Raw genomic sequence first — 21,247 nt, forward strand, 5'->3', positions numbered from 1 at the left:
TTAAGGCTAATTTAGAATATTAAATTTTTCACATCTCCAGTATCACGTCCAAAATGTGTCATCATTTTGTACTCAAATTGTGCATTTTGGCATCGAATGTGAGAGACGTCGGGCTCATTGACACAGGCAACTTCCTCCCAAGCCTCAAGAATGCAGTCCCAAAGGGCATCGGCTGTATCTCGCTGGTTTATCAGCTAGATATCTGGCTGTGTAACATCAGCCAGTGGCGGGTACAGAGAAACCTCAAAGATGGGGCGTTAAAAATATCTTGGGCTACCTTTACTTTTACCGCAATAAAAAAATAATCAAGTCACATGCAAAGTTTAAGAAAGTTGCAAGTGTCCTAACAATATTTTTTACTGAGAAATTACTATGAATTATTATTATTTATACTTCACAATCAACTGATCACACTCACTCTTGACTAATCTTTACATTTGCACTTGCTACAACTAGGACTTCTTACTTATTCATTCTTCAGTCTTAATGTTTCTGCTTCTGAATGTAAACTAGCTTCCCATTCCAAAAAGCCCTGCCTAACAGGGATGAATAGAAGCCACCTTCACAGGGAAACATAACACCAGATCAGCCACTTTGGTATCGTTTAGTAACATCAGAGGTAGCGTGTCATGAAGATTAATATGCCACCTCAAAGCAGCCGAATTAGGGCAGGAGATCTCTACATCGATAGCGAGGGAGAGCCTCATGTCGGAGAATGTGGTCATGGGTCAATCAAGTGTATCCAATGCCGAGTCGACAGAGGACATTGAATTCCCTGCAAGAAGTACACATTCAGAACTGCTACATCGTCGTTGTCTCCTTAATTGTCTCCAGTTTGCTTAGAGATATCAAGGCAGACCATTCCGAGTTCCAGACTTACAGCAATAGATGGCATACACTCCTGGAAATTGAAATAAGAACACCGTGAATTCATTGTCCCAGGAAGGGAAACTTTATTGACACATTCCTGGGGTCAGATACATCACATGATCACACTGACAGAACCACAGGCACATAGACACAGGCAACAGAGCATGCACAATGTCGGCACTAGTACAGTGTATATCCACCTTTCGCAGCAATGCAGGCTGCTATTCTCCCATGGAGACGATCGTAGAGATGCTGGATGTAGTCCTGTGGAACGGCTTGCCATGCCATTTCCACCTGGCGCCTCAGTTGGGCCAGCGTTCGTGCTGGACGTGCAGACCGCGTGAGACGACGCTTCATCCAGTCCCAAACATGCTCAATGGGGGACAGATCCGGAGATCTTGCTGGCCAGGGTAGTTGACTTACACCTTCTAGAGCACGTTGGGTGGCACGGGATACATGCGGACGTGCATTGTCCTGTTGGAACAGCAAGTTCCCTTGCCGGTCTAGGAATGGTAGAACGATGGGTTCGATGACGGTTTGGATGTACCGTGCACTATTCAGTGTCCCCTCGACGATCACCAGTGGTGTACGACCAGTGTAGGAGATTGCTCCCCACACCATGATGCCAGGTGTTGGCCCTGTGTGCCTCGGTCGTATGCAGTCCTGATTGTGGCGCTCACCTGCACGGCGCCAAACACGCATACGACCATCATTGGCACCAAGGCAGAAGCGACTCTCATCGCTGAAGACGACACGTCTCCATTCGTCCCTCCATTCACGCCTGTCGTGACACCACTGGAGGCAGGCTGCACGATGTTGGGGCGTGAGTGGAAGACGGCCTAACGGTGTACGGGACTGTAGCCCAGCTTCATGGAGACGATTGCGAATGGTCCTCGCCGATACCCCAGGAGCAACAGTGTCCCTAATTTGCTGGGAAGTGGCGGTGCGGTCCCCTACGGCACTGCGTAGGATCCTATGGTCTTGGCGTGCATCCGTGCGTCGCTGCGGTCCGGTCCCAGGTCGACGGGCACGTGCACCTTCCGCCGACCACTGGCGACAACATCGATGTACTGTGGAGACCTCACGCCCCACGTGTTGAGCAATTCGGCGGTACGTCCACCCGGCCTCCTGCATGCCCACTATACGCCCTCGCTCAAAGGCCGTCAACTGCACATACGGTTCACGTCCACACTGTCACGGCATGCTACCAGTGTTAAAGACTGCGATGGAGCTCCGTATGCCACGGCAAACTGGCTGACACTGACGGCGGCGGTGCACAAATGCTGTGCAGCTAGCGCCATTCGACGGCCAACACCGCGGTTCCTGGTGTGTCCGCTGTGCCGTGCGTGTGGGTCTGACACACCGGTGTCAATGTGTTCTTTTTTCCATTTCCAGGACTGTATAAATGACTGAAAATCCGGTTTTGGGACCACCATGTCCAAAATCTCTATCCTGCTGGCCAGCTTGGCCAACTGGTCTGCTCGCTCATTTCCCAAAATCCCAACATGATCAGGGGTCCAAACGCAAACGACTGGTTGTCCAGCTTGATGGAGGTCACAGATAAGATCCTGAATGGCTATAACCAGTGTGAGAAGAGAACATAACTGGCCTATACCCTGAAGGCTGCTAAGGGAGTCACTACAGATTAAGGGAATCACTACAGATTAAGATACTCATTTCAGTGCAAGAATGAACATGACTATGGGCTATTTAAATAATAGCTCTGAGCACTATGGGACTTAACATATGAGGTCATCAGTCCCCTAGAACTTAGAACTATTTAAACCTAACTAACCTAAGGACATCACACACAACCATGCCCCAGGCAGGATTCGAACCTGCGACCGTAGCGGTCACGCGGTTCCACACTGAAGCGCCTAGAACTGCACGGCCACACCGGCCGGCGGCTATTTAAATAGCCATCAGTTCACCAGTGAAGACACTGCAGCCGTTTGGTAGAGAGTAGAGTTCACTGCACCATACGTTTGTCTATGCAATGCCTTTTTGTCTGTTGAGTCATCGGTGAATACCATTTGCAAACCCAGATATGTCTCAGGGACAGCCAAGAACAGACGACGAAAAATCGTGGGTCAGCGGAATCTTTTGGTATAAAAGTGACTCCGAGACAAATTCGAGACAGAGCACAATCCATGAGGGAAGATACGATGTCTTTCCGACCAGAGGCGACAGTGGAGGAAGTTGCAGCAATTGTAAACCCAGGTCTGGGTCGCTGTTGTGGGAGATGGAGCTCCCTTCCAGGGAAAATATGTTCAGGGAAGCTAAGAATTCGTATAGTGTAATTCACCAGATCTTGTTGGCGCCTGATAGCTAATGGAGGGACTCCAGCCTCGACTAGTAGGCTGTTCACAGGGTTAGTTCGGAAGGCTTCTGTTGCAAGTCGGACCCCTCAATGATGAATAGTTTCCAGTGTGCGCAATGGTGAGCGTGATGCTGAACCACATGCAATACTCCCATAATCAAGACGGGATAGGATCAGGGCTTTTTAGAGCTGAAAAAGGGTAGAGCAATACGCATCCCAGTTAGTGTTATTGAGGCATCGAATTCTATTGAAGTGCCGCCAGCACTTTCGCTTAAGTTGGCGAATATGGGGAAGCCACGTCAGCTGGGAATCAAAGACCAGTCCCAAAAGTCGTGCGTCTCAACTACAAGTAGTAACTGGTCGTCTATGTAAAGCTCTGGGTGTTGGTGGGCAGTACAACCGTGACCAAACTGCATAACAAGAGTCTTGGTGGCTGAAAACCGAAAACCATGCGTGAGAACTCTTGACTGCGTCTTTCATATGGCGTCCTGTAGATGACACTCTTAACACCCATACAGAGGAGCAATAACAAAAGCAAAAATCGTTAGCATAAAACGAGGACAATACCAAAGACCCTACAGCTGCTGCTAGACTATTGATGGCCACCGGAAAGAGAGGGACACTCAGTACAGAGGCCTGCAGGACCCCATTCTCTTGACACTGAGTGAAGCCCCCACTTGAACCCAGAAAATACAGTGTGACAAGAAGTTATTGACAAAATTTGGGAGTGGACGCCGGAAACCCCACTCCCACGTCGTGTCATAAGCCTTCTGTAGATAGAACAAAACAGCGATGTGTTGAAGACGTAAAAAAGCCCTCCAGATGGGGGATTCCAGGTGAACCAAATTATCAGCAGTGGAGCAGCTTTTGCAAGAACTGCCCTAAGATGTGCAGCCAAAAGGCCCAGAGACCCAAGGAGCCAACAGTCACTTGCTCACCATCCATTCAAGCAACTTAGAGAGAACGTCAGTAAAGCTAATTGGGCGGTAACTATCCATCACTACGGAGTTATTATCTGGTTTCTGTATTGGGAGTGTCACGCTCTCTCGCTACTGAGGTGGGAATTCACCCTCGATCCAGATTCGATTAAAGAGGGCAGGGATGTGACGCTGACAATCCACTGAGAGACGTTTCAGTATTTAGTTATGGATGCGATGTGACCCTGGGGTCTTATCAGGGCAATGGACTAGGTCACTGGACTAATTCCCATTCAGTGAATTGAGTATTATACTGTATGGTTTCAAGTGGAGGGTGGTGAAAGTAAGTGAATTGCTCCATCTATTGTTTAATGATCCCTAAAGTGGGGTGGTAGTTCTCAGACACAGATGTGTGATCATTATGCTCAGCAAAATGTTTGGCGTCAGTATAAACGTTACAATCTATGGAAATACTTGGTACACCTGCAAGGGACTGGAAGCTGTAGAGGCATCTAATCTTTGCCCATACCTGTGATGGAAATGTATGTGGTCCCATGGTGAAAAGGTACCATTAACAGGATTCTTGCCACTTATGGCACTGGACAGCCAGTCTACGATCTCTAATGGCTGTAGTGATCTCTAGGGTCCACCATGGCACGAGGCGATTCCAAGGAAGAGGTAATCGCTTGGTTAGTTACAAGAAGAATGGCTCCTGTAATATGCTGAACAGGTGCATCGATATTGCCTTGTAATGGAGAGCTAAGGACGGTAGCAGAGGTGAAATCCCAGTCAGCATTATGGAAAATCCACCTGACTTGTCATCCAGGGGGAGAAACACTAATGAAGGGGCAGAAAAATCGTGAAATAATAATTACCATACAGGTCATTATTGACCCTCCAGTGGGTAAATAGGAGACCAGGGCTGCAAAGCGAGAGATCAATGGCCGAATAAGTTCCATGTGCCACACTGTAGTTTGTGTGGGGCACAGGAGTTCAAGAGGCAAAGATCGAGCCATGCCAGTAAAGCTTCGATGTCTGTCTCAGCCAGTGATCATTCTACTGTCCCACAAAGGCTTACGGGCATTGAAGTCGCCCAAAACTAGGAAAGTGGTGCGAGCTAAGGGGTAATGCAGACAATAGAGTTCGTGCAAAATACAGTGACCAGTGGATGCGCAGTTGTCAGAGCACATGTGAGGAGAGGGATAGTGACGGAGGTTGCGAGCAGATGCTGTATGGGAAATGGCGAAGCATTGGAGGGGAACTGGCATTCTAAACTGAAGCTCACATTTTTTTGTAAAAATTAAGTAGAGCCCCTCCACGCTCACACTTGCTTGTTGACCATTCAAAAAGGTCAGTCACCTCTGCTTTGGTTAGTATCCGAAAGAATTCCCCTGCAAATGCAGCGGACTATTTTCGCTTGGCTTGTTAAACATTAGTAACTTTCCGAGAAGCGTCAAGAGTGGCGAATTCTGAGTAAAACTTGTACAGTTCTGTTGTTGTCATGTTAAAATTTGCTCCTTTTGCCAACACACAGAGGAGTTTAAAAAATGCCACTTGACTAATATGTTGCGCAGACACAGTTGTGACAGAATTGTGTAACAACGCTTTATTACGTTTATTAAGTGAGGAACTGAGGAAAAATAAGGTTCAAATGGCTCTGAGCACTATGGGACTTTACTGCTGTGGTCATCAGTCCCCTAGAACATAGAACTACTTAAGCCTAACTAGCCTAAGGACACCACACACATCCATGCCCGAGGCAGGATTCGAACCTGCGACTGTAGCGGTCGCACGGTTTCAGACTGTAGCCCCTAAAACCGCTCGGCCACTCCGGCCGGCGAAAAATAAGGCCTGTAGCTTATGAAAAAGGGCATAGTGGGTACAAAATAAACGAGTAACGTCTTCAATTATGTTTTTCCCAAACCCATAGCATTTCGCGTTTCACCAGCTATTGATGGTCCCTAAAAATTACAGTCTTTCGTTGAAAAAGTCTGTAGTTGGCTGAATAACATAGCAGATAATGAAGTTTTACATAATCAATATACGGAAAAATAACACTCCTATTTGCATGCTTTCATTTGCTAAGATCTCTTTTCGATATCTCAAACCATTTATGAAGTATGAGGAATGTTGTGGATATTTCATTCTGGTTTTATTGGTGGCACGGTGCGATTGCAAATGAGTGTGTTGCATCAGATAAATTTTCTCGAGACTGATGACAAATTGAGACCTCCACCCAACTGTGAAGAAAACTTCGATGTGATAGCTAAATTTCGTATGCAGAAACATATTGCATAATATGCACCAAATGCGGAGTCTTCGCGAACCCTTTTTTTTTCCACTGCAAAATTTTTTCAATTTCTGACAATGTCTTACTTCCATGTAAATATCAGAATAACAGTGACCATTAACGAAATGACGGTCACTTCACGATGAATCTGACACAAAGCTGTAAGTAACGCAAAACTGAAATTTAAAAAATTTTTTTTCCATAAATTCGTTTGAGAAAGATTGCAGGTCGTGCGCCTCGATTCTGTCATCGCCGATCGGCGGAAAGTGGCAAACACTGTCGGCCTCCCGCCTCTGAACAGACGAACGAACTCAACCAGCACTTTGGACGAAAACTGGTCACCGCACATCATTCAACTTATTCTACACTTTGGGCACAGAAGGAGTGCATGCAGAGCCCAGTGGTGAGGATGCAGCCGAAGAAAAGTCACCCTCATTCTGCCAACAGTCTTGTCAAAGAGGGCTGAGGAGCGGACAGAGATTCAGGCCACTCTCTTACCCCTAGGGTGGGAATTTGCCCCTGATAGATGGAATAATCGGCAAAGATCAACGGCATGAGGATGCAGAAGGTAATGGATGCCATTGAATGAAAGACGTTATGTGTATCCACAGGAAATTTGGGCTGTAATTGAAAAAGTGTAATGCTGATCCCTCCATTGGCAAGAGATTGCGGAATAGTCCCCCATTCGGATCTCTGGGAAGGGACTGCCAAGGGGAAGGTGACTATGAGAAGAAGATTGAATATCCAGCGAAAGCGCAACGTTCTACGAGTCGGGGCGTGGAATGTAGTAGGGAAGCTGGAAAACATGAAAAGGAAAAGCAAAGGCTCAACCGAGATATTGAAGGGATCAGTGAAGAGAGATGGAAATAAGACAAGGCTTTATTTTCAGATTACTATAGTGTACTACCAACAGCAGCGGAGAATGGTATAATAGGAATAGGATTCCTTATCAATAGGAAGGCAGGGGCGCGAGAGAGAGAGAGAGAGAGAGAGAGAGAGAGAGAGAGAGAGAGAGAGATACTGTAAACAGTTCAATGATAGGGAAGCTCTTACCAGAATCTATAGCAAATCTACACCAACGATAGACAGTTATACATGCCGACGTCGCAAGCTGAAGATGAAGAGAGCAATTATATAAGGATGTTCAATGAATAAAGCAACATGTGTAAAGGAAGATGAAAATCTAATAGCCATGAAGGAGTGGAATGCGGTTGTATGGAAAAGAGTAGAAGAAAGTGTTACGGGAGAATATGGGATTGGTAATAGGAATGAGAGAGGAGAAAGACTAATTGAGTTCTCTAATAAGTGTCAGCTAGTAATAGAGAATGTTCTGTTCAAGAATCACAAGAAGAGAAGGTATACTTGGAAAAGGCCCCAAAATACGGGAAGCTTTCAGTTACATTACATCATGGTCAGTCAGAGATTCCGAAATTTGATACTGGATTGTACGGCGTACCCAGGAGCAGATATAGACTCAGATCACAATGTAGTAATGATTAACAGTAGGGTGAATTTATGGTACTAGCCAGGAAGCATCAGTGTACAAAGATGTGGGATACAGAAGCACTATGGAATGAAGAGAAAAGCTTGAAGCTCTCTGAGGCTACAGATACTCTGATAATGATTAGCTCAGTATGAAGTTCAGTTGATGAGGCAGAATGGACATCTCTAAAAGGGGCAATCACAGTAGTTGGAAAGAAGAACATAGGTAAAGGAAGGTAACTGTGAAGAAACCATGGGCGTACATGAAATGCTTCAGCTGATCGACGAAAGAAGGAACTATAAAAATGTTTATGGAAATTCAGGAATAAAAAAATACTTGGCACCTAGGAATGAAATAAATAGGACGTGGAGGGAAGGTAAAACGAAATGGCTACATGAGAAATGTGAAGAAATTGAAAACTAAATTATTGCCAGAAGCACTGACTCAGCATACAGGAAATATCTAAACAACCTGCGGTGAAATTAAAAGCAGGGGTAGTAACATTAAGAGTGCAACGGTAATTCCATTGTCAATTGCAAAGGTAAGAGCGGGAAGTTGGAAAGAGTAAAAGAAGGCCTCTCTGAGAGGAGGGGAAGATTTGTCTGATGTGACAGAAGAACAAACAGGAGTCGATTTAAAAGCGATAGGGGATCCAGTATTATAATCAGAACTTAAAAGAGCTTTGGAGGACTTAAGAGCAAATAACGCAGAAGAGATATATAACATTCCCTCAGAATTTCTAGAATCATTTGGGGAAGTGGCGTAGAATGTATGAGTCTGGCGACATACCATCAGACTTTCGGAAAAATATCGTCCACACAACTCCGAAGACTACAAGAGCTGACAAGTGCGAAAATTATCGCACTATCAGCTTAACAGCTCATTCATCCAAGATGCTGACAAGAATAATATGCAGAATTATTGAAAAGAAGATTGAGGATGTCTTAGATGTTCAGTTTGGCTTTAAGAAAAGTAAAGGCACCAGAGAGAGAAGCCTGACGTGCGGTTGATAATGGAAGCAAGACCGAAGAAAAATCAAGACACGTTCTTACGAACCGTCGACCGGGAAAAAGCTTTCGACAATGTAAAATGATGCAAGATATTAGAAATCATGTGAAACACAGGCGATAGCTATAGGGAAAGACGGGTAATATACAATATGTACTTGAGTCAACACGTAACTATAATACTGGATGTGCAAGAACGAATTGAACGGATTAAAGAGGTTGCAAAACTGTTCCACCTATACATCGAAAAAGGAATGACGGAAATAAAAGAAAAAGGTCAAGAGTGGAACTGAAATTCAAGGCGAAAGGATATCAATGATACGATTTGCTGATGATATTGCTATCCTCAGCGAAAGCGAAGAAGAATTGCATGATCTAAATGGAATGAACAGTCTCGTGAGTACCCTACAGAATATGGATTGAAGCAAATCGAAGAAAGACGAAAGTACTGAGAAGTAGCAGAAATGAGAACAGGAATTATTCTGCTAGACGGCAAAATAACGAATGAAGAACGGAGAAAGGAGGACATCAAAAGTAGACTAGCAAAGGCAAAAAGGGCATTCCTGGCAAATAGAAACCTACTAGTATCAAAATAGGCTTTAATTTGAGAAAGAAATTTCTGAGAACGAACATTTGGAGCACAGCATTGTGTGGTTGTGAAACATGGACTGTGGGGAAACGGGAACACAGGAGAAAATTAACATCTGAGACGTGGTGATACCGACAAAAGTTGAAAATTACATGGATTCGTAATGAAAGGAATGAGGAGATTCTGTGCAGAATCGGAGAGGAAAGGAATAAGTGGGAAACACTGACAAGAAGGGACTGTATGATAGGACATCTGTTAAGACATCAGGAAATAACTTCCATGGAACTAGAGGGAGCAGTAGAGGGTACAAACTGTAGAGGAAGACAGAGACTGGAATACATCCAGCAAATAACTGAGGACGTAGGTTGATGCTGCTCTGAGAAGAAGAAGTTAACACAGCAGAGGAATTCGTGGCGGGCCGCACCATATCAGTCAGAAGACTGATGACTACAAAATATCTCATGAGAATAACTGTAGGAGTGTACAAATTTCTATTGTGTGGCAAACCTCTCTCGCATTTCTTCTTCTCTGGGGTTTCAGGCTACCGTTACTAGTAATCTGGACGTTGATAACCGTGTCCCGGACTCCAGAAAGTCGAAGTAGACGATGATATTTCCTGAGAGGACAGAGATTGGAATGGAACAAGTATTTTTATTCTTCTGCGGAAATAACCGCCGAAAGTCAGGGGGTTCAACACAGTTTATTTCAAATTAACTTCCCGATGAGCTAGAGATCTGAAACCTTCAACATAGCTGAGATGCGGATGATAATGCAATATCAATGCGCTTTCTTGTCTGGTTGCGTGGCGGCGGGAAGTTTGTGTACCACTGCTATTGCCCCCTTCTTGAAACAGTCGCGATTGTTTCGCGGTAGTGGCGATTGCTGGTACTCCTCAGTGTGACCTCTAATCTCTCTAATTTTTACCTTTGTGGTCTTTTCGCGATACGGTGCATACGTAGGAGGAAGCAATATGTTGGTTGACTCAAATGATGAGAAACTGATATAAAACTGAAATTTATCAAATGTCGCTGCTGTAATGTCAGCAAAATATTTGATATCGACTGAAAAATTTCACACGCGTTAGACTAAAACACAGAAAGTAATTATTTAAATAAAAAAGTTGTTAAAGCAACGTTTTTAGAGCGGACTAAAACGTATACATTAATTTCTCCTAGCCCCATACAGAATCGTAACATCGTACTGACAGTCCTAAAAATCCGTGGTCATGAATTTTGAATAGATGTGACACTACTTGCAAAATTGAAAACGATAAATGTGGGCACATGCAATAAACAACAGTAATGGGTGTAGAGCATAGCCACCGTTAAGAAAAATCACTGAACAATTGGTCTCATTTAAAGTGCAATAAAATTTTTTGTTACTTATATTATCGATTCATGTATAGTTCACCTATTACAGGTGCTTCATGTTTTTTCTTTTTATTTTTACAAGTATTGTCATACCCATTAAAAATTCACAGGAACAAATTTTCAGGACACACTGTAAGGGATTAGGAATCCGTACGTCTAGGAAAAATTATTTTACATTTTTTGGGCTGATTCATAAACGTGTTACACATATTACTAAAAGTAGCAAATACAGAACACTCCGAAGGCTTGGAGAAATATAATTAGTCACACTCACACTAAAAAATTAAGACCTTGCCGGTAGTTGAAGAAATTTAGCAGAAATCTAGCATTTTTTCAAATCTGTCACAAAACTTTATTCCCAAAAAATGGTTCAGATGGCTCTGAGCACTATGAAACTTAACTTCTGAGGTCGTCAGTCCCCTAGAACTTAGAACTACCTAAACCTAACTAACCTAAGGACATCACACACATCCATGCCCGAGGCAGGATTCGAACCTGCGCCATAGCGGTCGCGCGGTTTCAGACTGTAGCGCCTAGAACCGCTCGGCCACTCAGCCCGGCTTTATTCCCATGTTGTCAATTTTCTCAGATGGAATATCTTGCACTGGAGTAAACTAAACTAACATGTTACGTTTATTTTTGTGTTTTACTTCATGACCCTACACTTACTACACTAAGTAAGCAGCACCAGAAACAAAGCTTCGAATTTTGCGTACACTGTTCAGCTTACATATTAGTTCATACGGTACCTGCAAAAGTACGTATTCAACTTCAGGTTTAATGGTTCTGTGGCAATATTTCGTAGAATTACTATAGCAGCTTCGATAATTAATTTCTAATAGCGATCGATAACTTATACAAAGGTAGCATGAAACACCGATAACTTTTCAAACATCAACTGAAATGTAACGGACAGTTAATGTGCAAGTTTATGGCACGATTCCGCTAGTGTTTCTGCCAGTTCGCAATAACCTTAGTTTTAATCGCACTGATAAACTAAACAGAGATTCTACCTGATCAGTTATTTAAGTGCACTCCAGTCTGGCGCATTCGGTAGTAAACGTAACTGACAGTTATTAATAACTTAACAGTAACTGGTATAAAAACAACCGTAACCGCAGTAACTGGTACTTGGAAATAAGAGTTTGGTCCACCTTTACTCTTGAGCAAAAACATCGCATCCAGGGAGCTTGTCGCTCTGTGACACCAGCAACCTTACACCTCTTCCGTCGTCCCTTTAGACCGCTCACTGAGTTGTGCCTTCAGGAAAATGGCCACTAGTTTGGACACCGCACTTGCATGAACATTCCGCCACCAGAACACCGGTCTGAACACAGCTATTCTTTACAGCATGCTACATGCACCCCTAGTACTTCGAATGCTTATGGCTCTCAAACTCTGATAGAAATTTGCTTTATATTTAATTCTACACAGTTGGTTTGAATATTCCATTTACTTATATGGTTGATTACAGAGATAAACGCCTAATCTGAAGTAGCCCATTTACTTATCGTTCGTTGCTGCAGAATATTTTATTGACATTGGCACGTAATCTGAGAATTAGCTGATGAAATTCTACCTTTTTCTGAAAAAAAAAAAAATCCCCTGAACGCAAAACCAGCTTTGCTATTTGGCCATCTTTATCAGTATGCTGATTGAGTGTTAATTTGTTGTCACCTGGACATCAAGGAAATTTAGCTCACAGTTTTGTCTGAAAATTGATAAGCACTTCATACTGTTTAACATCGTTACGTTTTAAGAAGTTCTCTTAATCGATTGAAGCTGATCTCATATAATAACTGAACTTTCGCACTTGATTTAGGGCTATTTACCCCGACGTGAAGTATCCGATGAACGCAATGGAGCAGCATGTCACAGTGGAGATTCATTCTTTCTCTTTAAATACTCAGCACTTCTATCGGTTTCACTAGCATTTTGTTGCACTTTCAGGAATTGTAGTCTAACTGCAAGGTGATTGGTACAGAGGCTAATAACGCTCACGTCAAACCACCGAAAGGCTAACGATCTCATTCCAGTGAGGATGACAGCGTACTACGTTGATTCGTTACCCCGTCTGAAATAATATGCGTTACGAAACATAGAGAATATTAGGTTAGGAACATAAATGTTTCTCATTCATGTTTTGCTTGTTAATATATAAATAGAAAACAATTAATGATATAAACGAAATCTTACGTCACTGAAACTGTGAAAGTTATTTATTCAATAATTTCGTGGTGTCTTACGAGCAACCACTGGGTCCTCTATTCCATTTCTTGAAAAGTAATGTACTTGCCTTGGTATTGTAAGGTTTTTCCACGCTTCTACGCTGAAATTTGCTGCCTCTCTTCCTGGAACATGGCACCAATGATCAGGCACAGTGATAGCTATCAATTTACTGTATGAAGAAGTTGTGTTGAAAATCACTGACACGCAGTTAAATATTATATTTAGGCGTTTTTGAAACTTCCCGTTACTTCCTATATCTTCCACAATGTCTTCAAATTTTATGCATTCGTCAGATCTTTGTGCGTTCTGTAATCTTGAGTTCACTTCATCCTGAAAAAAAAAAAAAAAAAAATTCATAAAATATGTATTAATATGTACATACAAAAAAGAAATTCTTTAAAAACATAACTTAAGTGCTAACATAATTAAACGTTAAATTTCTGCACATCTAACTTTTTGTACAGGGCATCGTAAAACTATTCGTTCTAGTTAGTATTCGCAGGAAACTTAACTCAAACACGCAACACCTAACGCCCTCCGCGATAACGAGCGATGGCAAAACTACAACATTATATTTTGTTTCTGCTACGTTGAAGTACAGTTGACCATGAGTCATACAACTATAGATTCAACATACGAGAGATGATCAACAAATCTCGTGTACGTGATTCCCAGAGGAAACAGACGTACTGGAGTCAAAATGAAACGGCAAGTATTTCGCAGTAGACACGTTCCAAAACAGTAAACGACCACTCGCGTTTGTATGCTTACGTGATACATTCCTTTCTTCCCAACAAGAGTTCGATATGAGAAGTAACTTTTCGACTACAGAATATTATAATCTTCAATGAGCTCAACGTATTTGGTCCAGCGAGATTCCATAATTTTTATTCCCCAGAAAAACATGTGTTTGCAACTCTGCGTAAAACTAGTGCTTAGCACCGAAAACCTCTTCACCCATTTCTTCCCTCCAAGCTTGTAATCTTAGGTTGCTGGGATGGAAACAGGGCAGGTTCGATAACCAGTAGGGTCTATGGTTGGCGGAAAACTGCCTATATCGCGCACTTCGCCATTCTCACGATCGATGTGTGTGGAGCTACGTAACTCATGCGTCGGAAACTAGATTGTGCGATAATCTTGGCCACGTCCGCTTCAGTTCACGGTGCATAGGGGTTCGGCTCGACTGATGGATTTAAGGAACCAAATTAGTGAATCATTTCTGTCTATATCTTAGGAGCATCGAACAAATAAACTTATTCTAAAAGAACGAGATGAGCAGCCAGACTGACCCTTAGCATGTTCATGTTCATGGGCCAGAAATACAGTTAGCGGGAGAGAACGATTATAACTACAGGGTGTTCCACAAAGGGGTTTGAACTCTTTGAACTTCAAAAACTATTTATTGCTGAGTCACATAGATAGTCACGTTATTAATGATGTTTTACTGCTGATGTTCTACATTTCCTCCAGCGCCATCAATACAACTGGAACGATGCGAAATACATCGACACAAGTGTGATATGCTTGCAGTTGGTTGTTTCACGGGTAGTCACAATTGTCTCATGTCATTTCAGCATGCGAGACTGTGTCGTAGACGGTGTTGTTCGGAGTTCCCGCACAGAAGACTAACGGCGCTTCTGGGTGGAAGCTCGATACTTCCTCGTCGGCTTATCCACCTCTCAACCAACTTTTCATCTAGCAATTGCCGCACGTCACGATGGTAAGATGACAAAGCATCGTCTGGCTGAAGAAAAAAGAAAATCTTCTCGGTACAGCTGGTCAGCATCTGGTACAATTCTTTCCTGCAACATGGTAAGGTACTTCACATGTGTCACTGTTCCCTTAAAACAAAACTGGCTTTACAAGTCTTCTGACAGACATACCACACCCCCACCACCCCACTGGTAACACAGGAAGATTAACAGCTCGTACTTTCGTAACATGGGGATTATCTCTTGCCCAGCACATAGTTACGGCTATTGATGGTTTCATTCAATTTAACGTTACGTTATCAGAACAAACAATGAAAGCAGTCAAGTGTTCATTATAGCAAATTCATTCACAAAATGCAAGGCGCTTATCCGGATTGTCCTCATTCATCGCGTGAAGAAACTCGGGAATGTAATACATTGCTTGCTTTAAAATGCGCTGAACACTATTTGCTTACACTTGATACACGCACTGCTGGCCGTGTGGAATTCTTTGGGGATCTTGTGAAACCTCGTACCACTGCGTCCTCCCCTCTTTCGTCCGCTACTGACTTCTTCCTGTCGCACCGTCCCTTCTTTAGATCACACACACTTCTTTCCCTCTCAAATTTGTCGCATAATTTCCTGATCCTTACACGATGGCGGAGTATCGAACTCTGCCCATGATCGCCTCTTTTCTTCCCTCACGTTTTCACATTTCCAATAACCTTTAAAATCCACTTTCATTGCTCCAAGGACAAGTGACTGGTAATTTTTTTTTAACCTGAAAATGAACAGAAGAAAAAACAAATGAACAGTTATATATATCAGTCATGAGAGGACCATAGAACCAGAACTGGATGCAGTTATTACCAATGCACCCGTGGTGATTAATAATCTAATCATTCTTGGTCCCGGGATCGAAACCCACTACCGTTCAAATTTTATTAATAGCATTGCCGGCCGAAGATTTCCGGCATAAGAAGTCACCCTCATTCTACCAACTGCCTTTTCAAAGAGGACGAAGGAGCGGACAGAGATACAGGGCACTCTCTTGTCCTTGGGATGAGGAACTTCCCCTAAAGGCAGAAGAATAAGCAATGATCAATGGCATGAAGATGCAGAAGGCAAGGGAAAACACTGCATTAAAAACACACGACGTGTATCCACAGGACATGTGTCCTGTAACTGAAAAACTGTCATGATGATCTCTCCATTGACAAAAGTTTGCGGATCTCTGGGAGGGAATGACCATGTGAAAAAGATTGAAAAATCAACAAAAGGATAATGTTCTACGAGTTGGGGTATGAAGTGTCAGGAGCTTTAACATGGTAGGGAAAATAGAAAATCTCTAAAGGAAAATTCAAAGGCTTAATCTAGATACAGTAAGGGTCAGCAGAGTGAAACGGAAAGAAGACAAGGATTTATCATCAGATGAGTATACGGTAACATCAAGAGCAGCAGAAAATGGTGTAATGGGAGTAGGGTTCGTTATGAAAAGGAACGTAGGGCAGAGAGTATGTTACTGTGAACAATTCAGTGATAGGGGTGTTCTTATCACAATCGACAGCAAAACACAAATCAACACCAACAACGATAGTTGAGGTATACATGCCGACGTCGCACGCCGAAGGTGAAAAGGTAGAGAAATTATATGAGGTTATTGAAAGGGTAATACAGTACGTAAAGGGAAATGAAAATCTAATGTTCCAGGGGGATTGGAAGAAGTGGAGGAAAAAGGTTGCAGGAGAATATGGGCTTGGGACAATAAAAGAGAGAGGAGAGGGACTAATCAAGTTCTGTAATTAATCTCAGCTAGCAATAGCGAGTACTCTGTTCAAGAACCACAAGAAGAAGTGATATACTTGGAAAAAGTCAGGTGATACAGTAAGATTTCAGTTAGATTACATCATCGTCAGACAAATTCCGAAATCAGATACTGGATTGTAAGATATACCCAGGAGCAGATATAGACTGTGATCACAATGCAGTAGTGATTAAGAGTAGGATGAAGTTTAAGAGATTAGTCAGGAAGAATATATACGCAAAGAAGTGGGATACGGAAGTACTAAGGAATGACGAGATACGCTTGAAGTTCTCTAAGGCTATAGATACAGCAACAAGGGATAGTCCAGTATGCAGTACAGTTTTAGAGGAATGGACGTCTCTGAAAAGGGCGATCACAGAAGTTGGAAAGACAAAGGTAGGTACAAAGAAGGTAACTGCGAAGAAAGCATGGATAACAGAAGAAATACTTCAGTTAACTGATGAAACAGGGAAGTACAGAAATGTTCAGGGAAATTCGGGAACAGAGAAATACAAGTCGCTCAGGAATGAAATAAACAGGAAGGGCAGGGAAGCTAAGACGAGATGTCTGCATGAAAAATGTGAAGAATTCGAAAAAGAAATAATTGTCGTAAGGACTGCCTCAGCATATAGCAAAGTCAAAACAACCTTCAATGATACTAAAAGCAGGGGTAGTAACATTAAGAGTGCAACGGGAATTCCACTCTTAAATGCGGAGGAGAGAGCAGATAGGTGAAAGAGTACATTGAAAGCCTCTACAAGAGGGAGATTTGTCTGTTGTGACAGGAGACGATTTAGAAGAGACAGGGCATCCAGTATTAGAATAAGAAGTCAAAGGAGCTTTGGAGGACCTAAGATCAAGTAAAGCAGAAGGGGTAGATACCATTGCATCAGAATTTCTAAATTCAATGGGTAAATGGCAACGAAACTACTACTCACGTTGGTGTGTAGAATGTATGAGTCTGGCGACTTACCACCTGACTTTCGTAAAAATATCATCCACACAATTCCGAAGACTGCAAGAGCTGACAAGTGCGAGAATTATCGCACGATCAGCTTAACAAACAGCTCATGCTTCCAAGTTTATGACGAGAGAATAATATACAGAAGAATGGAAAAGAAGATTGAGGATGCTTTAAATGACGATCCGTTTGGCTTCAGGGAAGATAAAGGCGCCAGAGAGGCAGATATGACTTGCGGTTGATAATGGAAGCAAGACTAAAGAGAAATCAAGACACGTTCATAGGATTATCGACCTGGAAAAAGCGTTCGGCAATGTCAGATGGTGTAAGATGTTCGAAATCCTGAGAAAAAGAGGGGAAATCTATAGGGAGAGACGTACAAGAGCCAAGAGAGAATTATGAGATTGGACGACCAAGAACGAAGTGCTCTGATTAAAATGGGTGAGAGACAGGCATATAGTCTTTCGCCTTTACGTTTCAATCTGTACATCGAAGAAGCAATGATGGAAATTAAAGATTCAGGAATGCAATTAAAATTCAAGGTGAAAGGATATCAATCATACGCTTCGCTGATGACATTGCTATCCTGAGTGAAAATGATGAATTATGTGATCTCCTAAATGGAATGAACAGTCCATTGAGTACGGAATATGGATTGAGAGTAAATCGAAGAAAGACGAAAGTAATGAGAAGTAGCAGAAATGAGAACAGCGAGAAACTTAACATCAGAATTGATGGTCACGATGTAGATCGTAGGGATTTCTATTACCTAGGCAGCAAAGTAACAACGGAGCAAAAGTAGACTAGCACCAGCAAAAAGGGCATTCCTGACCAGGAAAAGCCTGCTAGTATGTGACACAGGCCTCAATTTGAGGAAGACACTTCTGAGAATGTACGTTTGGAGCACAGCATTGTACAGTAGTGAAACACAGACCTTAGGAAAACCGGAACAGAAGAAAATCGAAGCATTTGAGATGTGGTGCTACAGAGGAATGTTGAAAATTAGGCCGACTGATAAGGTAAGGGGTGAGGAGGTTCTGCACAGAATTAGAGAGGAAAGGAATATGTGGAAAACACTGACAAGAAGAAGGGACAGGATGATAGGACATCTGTTAAGACATCAGGGAATGACTTCCACGGTACTAGAGGCAGCTGTGGAGGCAAAAACTGTAGAGGAAGACAGAGACTGGAATACATCCAGCAAATAATTGAGGACTTAGATTTCAACTGCCACTCTGAGATGAAGAGGTTGGCGCAGCAGAGGAATTCGTGGTTGGCCGCAGCATACCTGTCAGAAGACTGATAACTCAAAAATAATTATCTGCATCTCTTCAGTTATTGAAGATCATACAGTTTAAACCTCTTTATTGGACACACTGTATAAAAGAGTGAAGTACCAAAGGGTGGCGAAAAGACGCCGTGCGGCAGTGTATGACAAGCCATCCCCACCTGGATGGCGCTAAGACCATATCAACTGATCTTCAGGTAAGATTATAACAAGCCGCACTATCGGATTAATTGTGAAAATAGGTTCGCAGATAGGACATAATCTGCTAAGATTGACGGTAACGAGTCTGCTAACTTCGGAGTCCATGTAAATGGGGGAAAATGTGGCGCACTATTAAAATGAGTGCCAGTGGGGACACCACAGATGCAGTATGGTGAAGTCGTTTATTTAAGAAGTGTTAGTTAATTATTCCAGTGTGGCTGATGCAGAATCGGCAAAGAACATTAGTTCCTCAGCGGTACGTTTTGTGCGAAAACACCCATCAGGTTGTAGAACATTCTCTGGTAAGCAGATTGTTGCTGGTACCTACAGTATACCAGGCCCTACTCCATGACACAAGAATTCGTTGAGATAAGAGTAGTTAAAAGTCAGTCTGCAGTATCAATAATTTGAATGCGTCCTTCTCGGTGGCTATCTTGGTCAAACGATCGGCGATTCTGATGTAGATGGATTTTCAGAGAAATATGAGCGACATTCTAATGGTTTGGAGCTCAGAAGTTTAATGAATGAACATTACTAGTGCACTGGCATAGCAATGAGTTATGGCTTCTGTTCTGCTCGAAGGGTCACTCAAAACTGAAGGACAGATCCCGATGGAGACGTGAAGGAGGGACCATCCACGATGCCAACAGTCCATTGACTTATTGTAGCAAAAGTCCCAGTACTACCCTTTTTATAGCCAATCAGGGGTTAGATACGCGGAGCCGACAAAAAGTCGTGGGACAGCGTTATACACCAATACAAAGGCGGTAGTGTAGCGTACACAAGGTAAAAAAGGGCAGTGCTTAGTCTGAGCAGTCATTTGCGCTAAATTGATTCGTGTGAAAAGCCGGCCGGGGTGGACGAGCGGTTCTAGGCGCTACAGTCTGGAACCGCGCGACCGCTACGGTCGCAGGCTCGAATCCTGCCTCGGGCATGGATGTGTGTGATGTCCTTAAGTTAGTTAGGTTTAAGTAGTTCTAAGTTTTAGGGGACTGATGACCTCAGAAGTTAAGTCCCATAGTGCTCAGAGCCATTTGAACCATTTGTGTGAAAAGGATTCCGAAGTGATTATGGCAGCCAGATGGGAACTGACAGACTCTGAACGCGGAATGATACTTGCGAAACCATTACGGAATGCAGCATTCCGCGATTCACAGTGTCAAAGAGTGTGCCGAGAATGCCCAAATTCAGGCATTATCTCTCACCACGGACAACGCAGTGGCCAATGGCCTTCACATAACGACCGAGAGCAGCGGCGTTTGTGTACAACTGTCAGTGCTGACAGACAAGGAGCACTGTGTGAAATAACCGCAGAAATCTATATGCGACGAACCTATGCCTTAGGAAAGTGCGACGAAATGTGGCGTTAATGGGCTATGGCAGCAGACGACTGACATGAGTACCTTTGCTAACAGTGACATCGGCTCAGGGCCTCTCCTGGGCTCATGACTGTATCGGTTGGACCATAGACGACGTGAAAGCCGCGGCCTGGTCAAACGAGTCCCAATTTCAGTTGGTAAGAACTGATGGTAGTGTTCTAGTGTGGCGCATATTACACGAAGCCATTGACCGAAGTTTTCAATAAGACACTGTGCAAGTTGGTTCTGGCTCAATAATGGTGTGGGCTGTGTTTTCTTGGAATGGACTGGGTCCTCTGGATGTCTGATCATTTGGAGACCATTTGCAGCCATTCATTGACGTCATCTGCCCTAACAACGACGGAATGTTTATGAATGACAATCTACCATGTCACTGGGCCACAAACATTTGCAGTTGGTCTGAAGAACATTCTGGACAATTCGTCGGACTGTTCTGGCCACCCAGATCGTGTGGGTTTAATGACATCTAACATTTATGGACATAATCGAGAGCTCATTACATTCACAAAATCCTGCACCGGCAACACTTTTGCAATTGTCGATGGCTATAGAGGCAACATGGACTTCCAACAAATTGTTGAGTCCACGCCATGTCGAGTTGCTGCACTACGCTGGGGAAAAGGTGCGTCCGACACGATATTACTCGTAGGAGGTGGCCCTCAATGCATTCATAATGAGAAAATCCACAAGGGTATAGAACATGTCATAAAGCAGAAATAACATCATAAATATTTAAAGGAAAAAAAGATGCTAATATCCCATTCACAGACCCTAAGTGAAATTGTCAATAATGTGGAATAAGAAAAAGTAATCAACATTTTCATTTAAGAGATTGTAACAAACTTGGC

General features: G+C 43.1%; 1 protein-coding gene across 2 annotated transcripts in view; it reads right to left on the bottom strand.

The window, feature by feature from the left end:
- Positions 1–21,247, bottom strand: part of LOC124789403 (solute carrier family 22 member 7-like) — a 169,097-nt gene that overhangs the window by 113,737 nt on the left and 34,113 nt on the right. For both annotated transcript variants that reach the window (XM_047256746.1, XM_047256745.1), the window contains exon 2: positions 13,143–13,405. In XM_047256746.1, coding sequence (XP_047112702.1) covers positions 13,143–13,405 — 263 coding nt within the window. The remainder of the gene's footprint in view (positions 1–13,142; positions 13,406–21,247) is intronic.

Source organism: Schistocerca piceifrons, chromosome 3, assembly GCF_021461385.2.
Source record: "Schistocerca piceifrons isolate TAMUIC-IGC-003096 chromosome 3, iqSchPice1.1, whole genome shotgun sequence".
Classification (NCBI taxonomy): domain Eukaryota; kingdom Metazoa; phylum Arthropoda; class Insecta; order Orthoptera; family Acrididae; genus Schistocerca; species Schistocerca piceifrons.